The following is a 13,644-nucleotide window of genomic DNA, read 5'->3' on the forward strand; positions in this document are numbered from 1 at the left end:
CCGCGAAGGCGCGGATGGGCAGCCCGGCCGCCAGCGCCGGGAAGACGCGGTCGAACTCCCGGAAGCTGTCGAGGCTGCGCAGGATGAGCGCCCGCTGCGCGTCCTGCCGCGCGGGGTCGCTGCCGAAGAGCGTCAGGTACCCGGCCTCGAACATCACGCGCGAGCAGAAGGCGTACAAGCCCTCCGTCACCCAGGCGCGCGCGCCAGCGCCGCCCGCCGGCCGCAGCGCGAGCTGCAGGTTGTCCATCATGGCCTCGGCCAGCGCGCCCAGCGCGGCGCCCTGCAGCGTCTTGGTGAACGTGCTCTGAATGTTCTCCGTGGTGTTCCCGTCGCTGGGGTCGATGCTTCTGTGCCCAAACGCCTGTGGGCGAGGAAGAGGCGGGGAGGAGGGCGGTGAAGGCGGCGGCGGCGGGGGCGCCGTTCCCGGCCCGCCGCTTCCCAGACGCCCGCAGGCGTCCTGCCCGGGGCAGAACTGCAGCCCTCCTGCAGCGGCTCGTCCTGGGGCCCAGCCGCCCTCGCTTCTCGCGCTACTGCGCTCACTTGCGCGCTAATTGGATCCCGACCAGTAATGCTTTTAGCGTTGGTGCTGCCTTGTACTCCTTGAGCTGCACCTGCAGCTGACTGTGAGCCACTCCGTGGCAAAGACTATCTAAGAATTCTTTGAAGAAACTCGGTAAGAATTTCCTCTGTATTAGAGTGGATTCCTTAGAACATGGCCCGAGAGTGGTAAAACAACTGTACCATTTCAAACTTTCCAACACATGCGCTCTGCATACTGTGTACACATCATTGGCAGGATGAGTTTGTACCTGACTTTTTTTTTTTTTTTTTTTTTATGGCTTTTTGAGACAAGGTCTCCCTATGCAGTTCACGCTGGCCTTGAGCTAGCTTTGTAGCCCAGGCTGGTCTCGAACTCGCAACGATCCTCCTGCCTCAGCCTCCCGAGTGCTGGGATTACAGGTGTGCGCCACCACACCCGGCGGTACCTGACTTTTGGATAGTTCCATCTGTCTCAGTAAAGCATTTAATTTTTATTTTGACCTCATTGGCTAGTCAACAAATGAGAAATCTATAACTGCTGTGAATTTTTTAAACTACTAGGATGCTGTGTCTATTTTCATTTATTATGTTTTATGACTGTCCACAACAGGGCACCTCTCAACACCTCTGTCATGCAGTATAAGAATATGAACATTTCTAAATGCACTTACACTCTTAAAAACTAGGAAACAAACAGAATTCTGTATAAATGCAGAAGTTACCTTTGCAGAAGTAGTGTAGTGAAATTTTTTCCAATCAAAATATTTTCCATGACACAACACTTTATGGTATGACAAGGAATTTGTAATGAAATGGACATATTTTCCCATGAGTTTGCAGGTAAAAACATGACCATGTTTCCTTTGATTTGCTCTGAGGAACTCAAGAGGATTGGCTCCAAATTTCAGAGCACAACCCAAATATGGAATCAGCCCATTCTCCAGAGGTGGCTCGCCTATTTTCCTGTGAGACATAAATATATGATAGATACAAAAAAATACATATTTAGTATCTCTTTTATAACAGGCTTAAAATTCTGTGCTGACTTCAAACTTCAAAATCCTAGTTTATAGATACTTCTTTTGTTCATGGGGCCATGCTCTTTACTAAAATAATGTGTTTCATTAATCTATAACATGATTTAATCATGATAATCTATCCCATGGTATGTTGGAGAAAATGATTAACTCATCCATCTATCCATCCATGCATTCACCAAGCACTTATTGAATGTCTACTATAGGCTCACCATGTTTCCCAAAGATAGGAGTGAAAGGATCCACATTTACCATTGGTAATGTCAGTACTGAACAGGGAAACTATCATTATTTGTTCTATTAAATTTAATAAATGATAGCACTTTCAAAATGTAAATAAAAATTTTGTATAAAATATTAACATGTATAAACATAGAAAACCAAATTTATTGTTTAGTAATAAAGATAAAAGAACACTAATAAATGAGCTAAAAGAAAATTTAAAGAACTCTCCTTACCTTCTTCTTATTCCAAAAATGAGCCATAAACAACAGGGTACTACTACAGCGATCCCCCAGATCAGATATGCCGTCATAGTCATCCTTTTGCAAAGCTTGTGCAAAACTCCTAAAGAGGAAAACCTGTGACTAGAAAAGAAAGGATGTACCTGAACAAAGACTCAAGCTAGACTCTTTATATACATGGAACCCTGATCCAATAACTTGACCTTTAGTAACTAAAGCAATTAATCATTTGTTCAACCAATTAGGAAAAAAAAAAGAAGTAGTATTAACTGTCCTTGAACTAAGTCCCTACTATCAGAAGAGGTTCCAAAACAATCAGAGACCTGCAATACTTGATAAGCTGAAGGTCTTCTCAAACATCTGTTGACTTAACATTCAGACCTGGGGACGACAGCTAATACTAAGGTTGGGTATGTCTATAAAAAGAACAAATAAACTAGTCCAAGATAAACATATCTAATAAAGATTTAAAATATAATTTAAATAAATTAAGCATGTTATTCGTCAAACTAATGATTTTATCTTGATGGAATTAATTTGAGTAATTTACCAGAAAGAGTATGATAAAGTTCAAAAGAAGTGGGGAATATTTCTCTTGTCTCATGTTTTATTGCCTCTGCAAAACCTTAGATTCTTTACACAGATGGTGACACGCTACCTAACATTGGTAAGAAAGTATTCCACGTGAATACAGCTTCTAAATAAAGCACAGTTTGTTTTAAGCATCCAAACTTTATGAATCATCTTTGCAAGTAAAATATGTTTATTAATTTTCCAATCATTAAAATAGTATATTTTATTTCAAATAATATAAGACTAATGGAAGCAATTATTGGTAGGAAGTGAATATCAATTCGTAGTTTGCATCCTGTACTATTCCCACTCGAAAGTACCCACTGTGAACTTTGTGGCATACACGCTTCCAAACTTTATCTAACATAACTTTGTTTTTCTTTGTTGCTGAGCTGGTGATTGAACCCAGAGTTTCATGTGCACACTTGGCAAACGCTCTACCACTGGGCGGTAGCTGCTCTAGCCTCAGCCCATGTTCTTCACATGCATATTATCTGGGTGTTTATTAAGTTCCAAGAACTTTTTCAAGACATTCTGGTTTTAGGCATTAAGTTTTCATCTGTCATAGAGACTCTGTCCCAGTAAGGATATTGATAAAATATGTGTAAAGAATAAAATAAAACAGTAGGTACAGAGCTACCGGGGGAAGAAGGCAAATTTGTTGATCAGAAAAAGTGATTTGAGATCTAAACAACAAGAAAGGATTGCCCGTGTGAGCATCAGAAGAAAGAACATTCCAGGGAGAGGGAGCAGGAAATGCAAAGGTGAACTTGGTATGTCTAAAGCACCAGAAGCAAGGTAGGACAGACTGGAACAGAGTGAGGAAAGTTGATTAAGATATGCCAGAAAATAGACTAGAGCCAGTTCACAGAGGGATGTTTGGAAAGAGGAGAGAGGTTTCAGAGTGCAACAGGTCAGAATACTGTTTTGGACACTTGAAGTTTGGGTGGTCTATCAGGAATCCCAGAGTCAGTTTCAAATTGGCAGTTCTGTACAGGAGTCTGAGGCTAAAGAGCTCAGCTAGCATTGGAGATGGAAATCTCAAGTCATCAGCATTTGGGTGGTATTTAAAGCCAAGAGACCAGACCCTATGAGAGCATCTAGTGAGAAAATAAAGCCAAAGAAACAAACTCCAACACCAGGCCATAGGCATTCCAGTCGTAGAAGTCAGTCAGGAGAAGAGATGGGTAAGGAAGAGCCAGGGTAACAACCCGGAGAATATGGTATCACAGAAAAGCAAGAGTAAAAGACGTTTGAAAATGAGTGATTAACTGTCAGTTGCTACTCTGACGTCAAGTAAGATGACAGAAAGTGAACACTGGAATTGACAACATGGAGATAGTTATCGACACATATAAATGAAGATAAGGCTGAAGACTATCATTATTAATATGCCCTTAGAATTCTACTGAATAAATGTTCTATAATATATTTAACTGATTCCCTGTTGATGGGCATTTGGATTACAGTATTTCTAGTTTTGGCTACAGACTCTATAGGCTTATTTTGTAATGTTTTGCCTCCTTAATTAGAGACCACAAATCTTTTATTGCATGACGTATGACCATAAACAATAGCACTGATCATTGTATGGAAGCATATAGATTTTTGTCAGGATCTATTTGGGCTTTTTAGTTATTTGTACACATTTAATATACAGTATTGCTGGAGACCATCCAATGCCAGCTCCTTGACAAAGTCAGGACGGGCAGCGGGTACCTGCAAAGCAGGGACTGCACGGGACGGGTGTGCGGCCTCTCCCTCTACTCTCTATTAATCACAGCTTTCCAGATATTCATTGTGCTGTTGATAAAGGATGGTTGGGGACCTGAAGGATCAGAACTGAAAGTAGTTAAGGAATCAGAGCCCAGGATGAAAGGCACCCCTCCAGGGTTGAAAGGGGAAGTAAAAGCCACCACCATGTCTGAATCTGTAACTAAAATAGAAACCTCATTGTATCTAAGAGTTTCATATGTAATTGCAAAAGTATATAACAAAGCCAAAAACATTTCTCTGTGTCCGAGGAGCCTTGCTCCCCTGGCCCACCAAAAGGACCTCTGGTGTCTGTGTTGTTTGTCTCTTCGCCCATGTCATTCCCTCTTGCAGGAATCTCCTGGACCTGCTGCAGCCAGACTGCGGCACAGTATTCCAACAATTTTCTTAATTAATCTGTCTTTTTTGTGTGACTCAGAGAACTGAAACTTTATGTGACCAGTCACTGCATAGTATCACAGTCAGAAAAAATGCCAATCTAACACAGTCTCCAGGTCATTAACCCTCTAAGGTCACCTCCAAGTCAAATGAAAACAGACAAAAATGGAAAGAGATGTGTACTGTGGAACTCTCAGGACTGTCTTTGCAGCTGCCTGTGAAGCTATAATTATGTCAAAGTGAAGACATTGTTAAAATGGTAAAGGAGAAACACATTCTCAGTCTCAGGAAAACTTCCTTATGTCCTGTCTTCTTCATCTGCTTTCAGGACACCACATACTCTTTCAAATGAAACCTGATTGTTGGGGTTTTACCTAGAGTTCCCTTTTCCTAATCTGATCTTTCTACTCCTTCACGTATAATCTTTTTTCTATAAAAAAAAGAGACACACACAAAGAGACAGGCTTGAAGCCAGGGGTGGTGGTGCACGCCTGTAATCTCAGCACTCAGAAGGCTGAGGCAGGAGGATCACTGCGAGTTCAGGGCTAGGCTGGGCTACATAGTAATTTCAAGACCAGCCTCAACTACATACTGAGACCCTGCCCAAGAGAGAGACAGAGAGAGGCAGACAGACACAGAGACACAGAGACAGAGACAGAAGTTTGACTAGTCATATTTATATCTTTTCTTGTTACATATAGTTGATGTCTTTCCTTCTGAGAATGTCACTAATGCTATTACATGTTCACAAATGGCACAGCCTTAATATGCTGCTTCTAATTCAAGGGGTGAGAATTCAGATGCTTGCAATCGTTGTCACAACTATTAATAAACTATAAGGAAATACCTGAATGATATCCTGATTAGTTACTGGGTGGATAATATCCCTTAGTTATTGCAGACTGATCAGGTCAAGTGTACAGTGAGAGCGAAATGAAAAGAGGTGAATGGAGTGATTTCAGGGCTCCAGGAGGATCAAAGCCCTCTCACATTTGAGATTCTCTCCGGGCTAAGACCAAGACCATCCCTGGGTCGTCTGCATTTATTTGGTTATCAGAAGAAGGGAGGGGAGTGCTCAAGAAGGGCAGAACCACTCCAGGAGTTCTCTAAGTAAGGTACTAAACTAATCCTTAATAAGGATTAAATTAATCCACCAGGGAGTGAGATGCCTAAGGCTATAGTCTTTATCCAATTGAGATCCAATCCAGGTGTCTTTGCTGTGATCTTGTTTTATCCTTTGAGGCTTTCCGGTTTCATCTGCCATTACAGGCTTTAGTAGAGATTAGTGACTCACAGAGGTTCATTTACTATGAGTCCACCATCCATTTCCAGACAAGGAGCGGAGGCCTTGGACAGACTCACAAGTGAACATGAAAAGTCAATTGATTAATTTAAGTCCTGCTCAGGGCTGCTTCATAGTGGTCTCCGTCAATGAGTAAAATGCATAAAGTTTCATGTAAGGGTTTTTGTTGTTGTTGTTGTCTTTTTGAGGCAGAGTTTTGCTATGCAGTTCAACTTGGCCTTGAACTCACTGTGTTGTCGAGGGTGGCCTCAAACTCAAAGTAATCCTCCTGCCTCAGCCTCCTGAGTGCTCATGTAAGGGTTTTTAGACCTCTTTCTGTATTTTTAGCATAGTGCCTGGTGCATTAGGTATTGAATAAATGCTATCTCAATGACCAATTCTACTTCAGTCTTCCTTCTTGTTATAGATCTACTTAGATTTTTATTTGTTCTTGAGTCAGTTTTGATAGGTTGTATCTTTTGAAATGTACCCATTTATCTTGTTTAAATGAAGACAGGATATTACCAGAAATAAAAAGCATTCCTTTATAATCCTTTTTATTTCTGGTAATATCCTGTCTTTCATTCTTGACTTTAATAATTTGATCTCTACTGCGTCTGAGTTTTGTTATAAATTTATCATATTTTGTAGTCTTTTCAGGAGCCAGGGTTTTGGATTTGTTGATTTTCCCTGTTGTTTTTTCTTACTCTGACTTTATTCTCTTTTGTTGCTTATTTTAGGTTTTTCTAGTTTCTTGAAATGAAGCTTGGTATCTTAATACTGTTATAATACAGATATTAGAGTTATGCTTTTCCCTAAGCACTGCTTTTGCTGCATCCCGTGAGTTTGATTTGTTATGCTTTTATTTCATTCCTTACAAAGTATTTTCTAATGTAATTTGTGATTTCTTCTTTGAAGGTGTATGTTTAATTTCTACATATTTGTGAATTTCATGGATATTTCTCTCTGTTTAACTTTAATTTTGTTCCACAATGCATAGAGATTATATTTTCTGTATGATTTGGATCTTTTAAATTTATCAAGACATAGTATAGCCTGCCATAGATCCATCCTGGAGTATGTTCCACATGTCCTTGAAAAGAATTTGTATTTTTCTGTTGTTAAAGTGTTCTGAATATGCCTGATAAGTACAGTAAGTCCCTGATTTACAAAGGAGTTGCATTCCAGGAGAACATTCACAAGTCAGTTTCATTCTTAAGCCCAACAAAGTGAGTTTTATACACTTTTGACATAAATATGCACTATAAAGCATTTTTTAAAAGGTGAGGTCCATTTGTATCTGTAAAAGCAATGCAAATGTTCCCAAGTCAGCGACTTCCTGTGTATTTTGTATGCTTTTCAAGTCTTTTAATTCTTTTTTTTTTTTTTTCTGGTTTTTCTCTGGTACCGGGAACCGAACTCACAACCTTGCGCTTGCCGGGCAGGCGCTTTTGCCGCTGAGCTAAATCCCCAGCCCCTCAAGTCTTTTAATTCTTGATTAGACTTCTGTCTAGCTCTTTGCCCATTAGTAAAGTGAAGTATTGAAGTTTCCAACTATTATTATTGAATTGTCTGCTCCCTTAAATTCTGCCAGCCTTGCTTCATTTATTTTGCAACTTTGTTATTACGTTCAGATGTTCTTATAATTGTTATGCTTTCTTGTTGTATTTACCCCTTTGGTCAATATAAAATATCTTTTCTGCCTACTAAAATTTTTATTTTATACTGGCTTACCTTTTCCCCTATTATGTGCACTTCTGGAAAGTATCAAAAATGTTACAACCACCCAGGATCAGCCATTCAAAAAAAAAAAGTTACAACCATATTACAAAGCAGAAGTTGATGTAAAAGTAATTTGCTATTGTTTTAGAGTTCATCCGTTTCCTCTTTTCTTTCCTAATATGCAAATTTGTGCTGGATAGTTGGTTACATGTCTCTTTTAAAGAGGTTAATGCACATAGTGCCCTCTAGTGGACAACCATGCACACTCACACCTTCTCTGTGGAGAAGTACTTACTAGTAGAGGACATAGTCCAAGACTACAGTGGCTGCCTAAAACCACAGAATACCATATCTACACATACTATGGCTTTTCTAATACATATGCAGGTACAATTGTCTTAGTTACTCTCATTGCTGAGACACAATACCCGAAAGGTGTGTTTGGCTCACAGTTCACAGATGTTTCAGACCATACTCAGCTGGCCCCAAGGTAGGGTGGCGTTGCAGAGAGCATCGCAGAAGATAAACAATCCACAGCAAAGCAGGGCAGGCAGAAGGCAAAAAGCAGCGAACCAGCAACAAGCAACCCTCTTTCTGCTTCTTATATTTTGCTCAGACTGCCTGCCCTTAGGGTAGGTACCACTCGCACCCTTAATCCTACCCAGAACTATGCCAAACCAGTCAGTGGACTGAATTAGTAATCTCACACACTTCATCCCAGCCTCACACACTCCAGATCCAGCCACCTCTGAAAAAGCCCCACCTATGGCCAGAGTAGGCTTTGGGGGGACATCTAGAAACAAGACATAACGATGATAAAATTTAATTTGTGTATTAGGTATGTGCAGAGGTTAACAATAGCCAATAATAAAATAGAAAAATTATAACAATATACTATAATAAAAGCTACATTGTTGTGGACTTTCTCTGTCCCTCAAAATATCTTGTTATACTATACTCACTCTTCTTGTGATTATATGAGGTAATGCAATGCCTGTGTGGGTAATATAGACATTGTGACAGTGTCCTGAGCTTGCTTTTGATGGGATCAAGGCTCTGCAGTAAATTTTATATTTTTCAATCCAAACCTATCCTTGAATCTTTTAATGAACTCTGATTTGCACTAAATGGCCTACAGTCACTTGTTTTAGGGGAACCTTTGCTGAAATCTTCAAGGAGCCTCTATGTTTTTGGCCACATACATTGCCATCAGTTGGAATACAATTTTGTTAGTGATTTTACCCAGAAATGTAATGGCTTTTCCATCGTAATGAAGCGCTTACCACACACTGTGCCCAAAACTTTTACAGTTTGAACAAAACCATCATAAATTCCATTTTTATTCTGTGCAACTTTTTAAATATCAGATGCATTCTTACCATAGATTTTGGCAACCTCACCATATGATTTTTTTTTCTTTTCTTATTGAGAATTTCAGTACTTAAAAGAAGTATTTCATGGCTTTTCTTTGGAATATTCAAATTGCCAACTTTGCTACTCTTACATTTTAGGGCTTAAGTAACGTAAGCATTATTTAAACACAAGTACTGCAATATCTTGAAGACTAATCTGATAATAAATATGGCTACTAATTGACTAGGGTAATGTAGGGGGTATACCATATATGAGGTGGATATATTAACCAAAGTATGATTCCCATTTCAGGTGTTACAAAGTGAAATGGCACAAAATTTTATTGTGGCACTCAGAAGGGCAAACAATGTAAAATTTAGGAAATATTTATTTTTGGAATTTTCCATTTACTAGTGTTAGACCATAGATGATTACAGGTAAATGAAATCATGGCAAATGAAACTAAACATTAAGAGGGAACTACTATAAACATGAGGAAGAAATTATAACTCTCTGTTAGAATTCTGACCTAGAATCTTAGAAAGCATATGTGTACCCATCTCCTACAAAGAAAGCCGAGTCTCGAAAGCCAGATTTGAGAACCAATAAAACCTGATCCTGGGAAATCTTCTATTGTTGCTGCAGTCTAAGTCCTTAGTATTTACAAAACTAAAGAGCATCACCATTGAGATTGCTGCCCTTAAAGAAAGTCAAACTAGAGTTAGTGCACAAGAGTTTTCCTATTTATATAACAAACTCAGCTGTACCTTATGTTGTGATTCGCTGGGCTCTCTGTGTACCCTGGGGAGAACAGCGGAAGGACTGAGGAAAAGGTGGACGAGAAATGAGCTGGGTCAGGTGGAGGCGCTCTCTCTCCTGACGGGAGAAGCAGTGAGCAACAGTGGGAGTGTTTATGTATACTTTCCCAGAGTTAGTATCATGAGACACCAGACGCCTAATGACTGAATGACTGAAATTGTCCAGGTAGGATGTCCTTCTCAAGACTGAGGTAGCTTGACTGCTTCAGACCCTCTGGCCCTGTTCTGCTCCCACACATATGACCAATCTCCAGCTGCACCCTCTCCCTGCATTGTAATTGTCAGCAGCAATCACAAGGCTCCTTCCGACAGTAGAGTTATTTTGCCGGGCTGCAGTGTTGGATCTATATGTAGCACGTTTTTCTCTCCAGTTTCATGATTTTTCCTTTAACTCTGGCTGCTAGCAGTTTAGCAATGATATTTTTAGGGATTTTCCTCTTGAATTTTTAATTTTTTCTTTCATGTATTTTGAAATATTCTTGGCCATCATCTCTTCAAATATTTTCCTTTCCCCTGTACTCTCTTTTCTGAATTCTGATTTATGTACATTCGGCAGTTTGTTGTTAGCCTACAGCTATTCTTCTGTTTCAGTCTAATTCCCAGTGACTTGTTTTCTAGTTCAGTGATTCTTTCATCTCTGTAGTTTTTGGTTCGCTAGCAAGCTTATTAAATGACTTCCTCATCTTTATCCTCATGGTCTTTGGTGCTGTGGAGTGAACTGAGGGCTTTGCACATGCCAAGCATGTGCTCCACCACTGAGCTACACCAAAAGCCTCTGCTCTCAGGTTTTTATTTCTGCCATTTCCACTTCACTGGGTTTCTTTTTCGTGTTTTAGTTTCTGTCCTTCCAGAGAAATGCCCCATCTGTTAACGAGGAATTAATAGGCATTGTCCATTTATTCTCCTAGACCCTTCAGCATACTAATTATGTTAATTTTAAATTCCTTGTATGTCAGTTTCAAAATCTGGGTCATCTCTGAGCTTGGATCTGTTAAATGCTTTATTTCTCGAAGAGTAATTGGTTTTTCTTTTGTTTATAGAATCCATCTGTGGTAAGATTTAAATGATTCCAACTATGTCAGCAGGAAACCACTCACCGTGAGAGTAAGGAGAACGCACTGGGGATGCTCTGGCTCAGTAAAAAGTGCTTGGACATTTGTTGGCAGGAGCAGTGTCTGGTCAAATGTGTAGTTGAAGCAGAAAAGACCTCTGAGACTTTAGGCTTCCAGACAAAGCAGCCAAAATTTGTAGAAAATAACTATATATGTTAATATAAAAAGTTTAGTGTCTCAAAATAAAAAATCAAATATGAGAAACCTTGCCTCTTGCTCGGGGGTTCAGACAATTAGCACTGCTACAGCAGGGTACATCTGTCTGGGAGAACTGTACAAAGCGTGAGCTCCAAAGGCAACAGTGCACTTATTTAATGATGATGTACTGGTAATGTAAGATGTTAATAAAAGGAGGAACTGTGAAGGAAACAGTATAGGAGAATTCTCTTTACTTTCTGCTCAGTGTTTCTGTGAACTCAGAAAAGTATTATTAAATAATTTATAAAATATAAATTGCTATTAAATTATCTATAAATTATTATTAAATTATTATTTTCATTGTCTGAAAAATAAATTATTAATTAAAAGAAAAAAACTGGTTCTACACAGACTGATATATCCCTGCTCTGATGGTGATACTTGTCTGAATAGTCAAGTAACAGTCATTTGAGCTTTCAGAGAAAGTAGAGAGCAAAGATGAGCCCTTGTTCACATGCATTGCCCATACTCTACCCGCAAAATCCTAAGTATATTAAAGCTTGATATCACTGAACCTTAAGACAGTTTGTTACACAAGTAACTGGAGCTGCTCCAGAGGTGAGTGATTAACTCATATCCAGGTCATCTGAAAAGTAAATCCACCTGGCCATGGTATTTTGTTCAGGAATGAGCACATGACCCAGGACTGTTATTATTTCCAGTAATGGGAGGTACTATATGCAATCCTTGTAACCACAGTAGTTAGTTACATGAATTAGTGGTTGAAAGTTGTTCATGAAGTATAGTATTTAGAATTTTATTCTTTTATTTTAAAAAGAAAAGAAAAAAATGACAAAAACAAAATAACAGAGGCCGGGGATGTAGCTCAGCAGCACAGCGCCTGCCTAGCAAGCACGAAGTCATGAGTTTGACTCCTGGTACCAAAAAAAAGTATGTAATTATTTGGGGGCCAGGGATATAGCTCAGTGGTGCAAGTGCCTGCTTGACAAGCACAAGGTCATGAGTTCAATTCCCAGTACCAAAAAACAAAACAAAAGAAAAACAAAAAACCCACAAAAGCAATACAAAATTTCAAAACAAGATGATAGGAAATCTATCATCTATCAAACAATAGTTGTTGTATTACTTATTGTTATCTCCAAAGTAGTTGCTTATATTACGAGGTATAGGTATCAAGATTGATCAAACAATTAAACATTAACTGTTCCTTTCAATAAACCAATAGAAATTAGTAGTACAAATATCTTAGATATCTTGTGCGTGTGTATATGTATATATATTTCCCTTCCTTCTTTCTTTCTTTTCTTTCCCTCATCCCAGTTGTTTTTCCTTTAAGCAGTTTCTTTCCCTTTTACAATATCTATTGTACCTTTCAGTTTTATTTACCCTTCCGGGTTCTTACACTAGGGAGACAATACAATATTTACACATGTGGGTCTGATTTATTTCACTTACGAGTATGGTCTCTAGTTGCATCCATTTACCTATAAAAACCTTGAGTTAATCTTTCTTTAGAGCTGAGTAATCTTCTATAGTACAAAAATACCACATTTTTCTTATCCACTCCTCAGTTGATGGGCATCTGGGCATCTGGGTTGTTTCCAAAATTTTGCTATGACACTGTGCTACTATAAACATGGATGCATATATATTGCTGTGGTGTGATGTTTTTAATTCTTCTGGGAAAATACCCAGAAGGGAAATAGCATGGGTTAAATGAGACCAGTAGTTCTAATTTTTTGAGGAATCTCCAGACTGATTTCCAAAGTGGTTGTACCAGCCTACAGTGCCACCAACAGTGGAGAAGAGTTCCTTTTTCCCCACAGCTCCTCCAGCATTTGTTGTTAGTTGATTTCTTGATGGTAGCCATTCTTACTGGGGTGAGGTGAAATCTCAGTGTTGTTTTAATTTGTATTTCTCAAATGACCAATGATGTTGAACACTTTTTCATGTAATTATTTGCCATTTGCATTTTTTCATCTGAGACGTGTATATTCATCTCAGATGCCCATTTTTTAATTGGGTCTTTGAATTTGGGGGGCCTGTGTTTTTTAATTCTTTATATGTTCTAGAGAGAAGTCCTTTGTCTGAGGGACAGTTAGCTAAAATGTTTTCCCACTCAGTGGGTTGTCTTTCACTCTATTGGTGATTTCTTTTGAAGTAAAAAAGCTTTTTAATAGGATGAGATGTTAGTTGTTGATTCTTTGAAGTGTTTCCCGTGCAGTTTGGGTTTTGTTCATGAAGACTGTGCCTACCCCTGTGTCTTCAAGATTTCCACCTACTTTCTCTTCCAGTAGATTCAGTGTTTCTGCTTTAATCTTTAAATCTTTGATTCATTTTGACTTTAGCTTAGTGCATGGTGATAGACACGCACCTAGTTTTAGTCTTTGGCATGTAGAGACCTAGTTTTTCCAGCACCATTTATTAAAGAGG

The 13,644-nt window shown here is 39.1% G+C and overlaps 1 protein-coding gene across 1 annotated transcript in view; it reads right to left on the minus strand.

Annotated features, from left to right (window-relative positions):
- The window catches only part of LOC102008593 (cholesterol 7-alpha-monooxygenase), a gene marked incomplete in the record, with an annotated part of 43,750 nt that overhangs the window by 5,534 nt on the left and 24,572 nt on the right, over positions 1-13,644 (minus strand). The window contains 3 exon segments of the mRNA XM_013520108.1: positions 1-361; positions 1,263-1,503; positions 2,036-2,184. Of these exon segments, the coding sequence (XP_013375562.1) occupies positions 1-361; positions 1,263-1,503; positions 2,036-2,118 (685 nt within the window).

This window comes from Chinchilla lanigera, unplaced genomic scaffold (assembly GCF_000276665.1).
Source record: "Chinchilla lanigera isolate Chin_1 unplaced genomic scaffold, ChiLan1.0 scaffold00053, whole genome shotgun sequence".
In the NCBI taxonomy this organism is placed as follows: domain Eukaryota; kingdom Metazoa; phylum Chordata; class Mammalia; order Rodentia; family Chinchillidae; genus Chinchilla; species Chinchilla lanigera.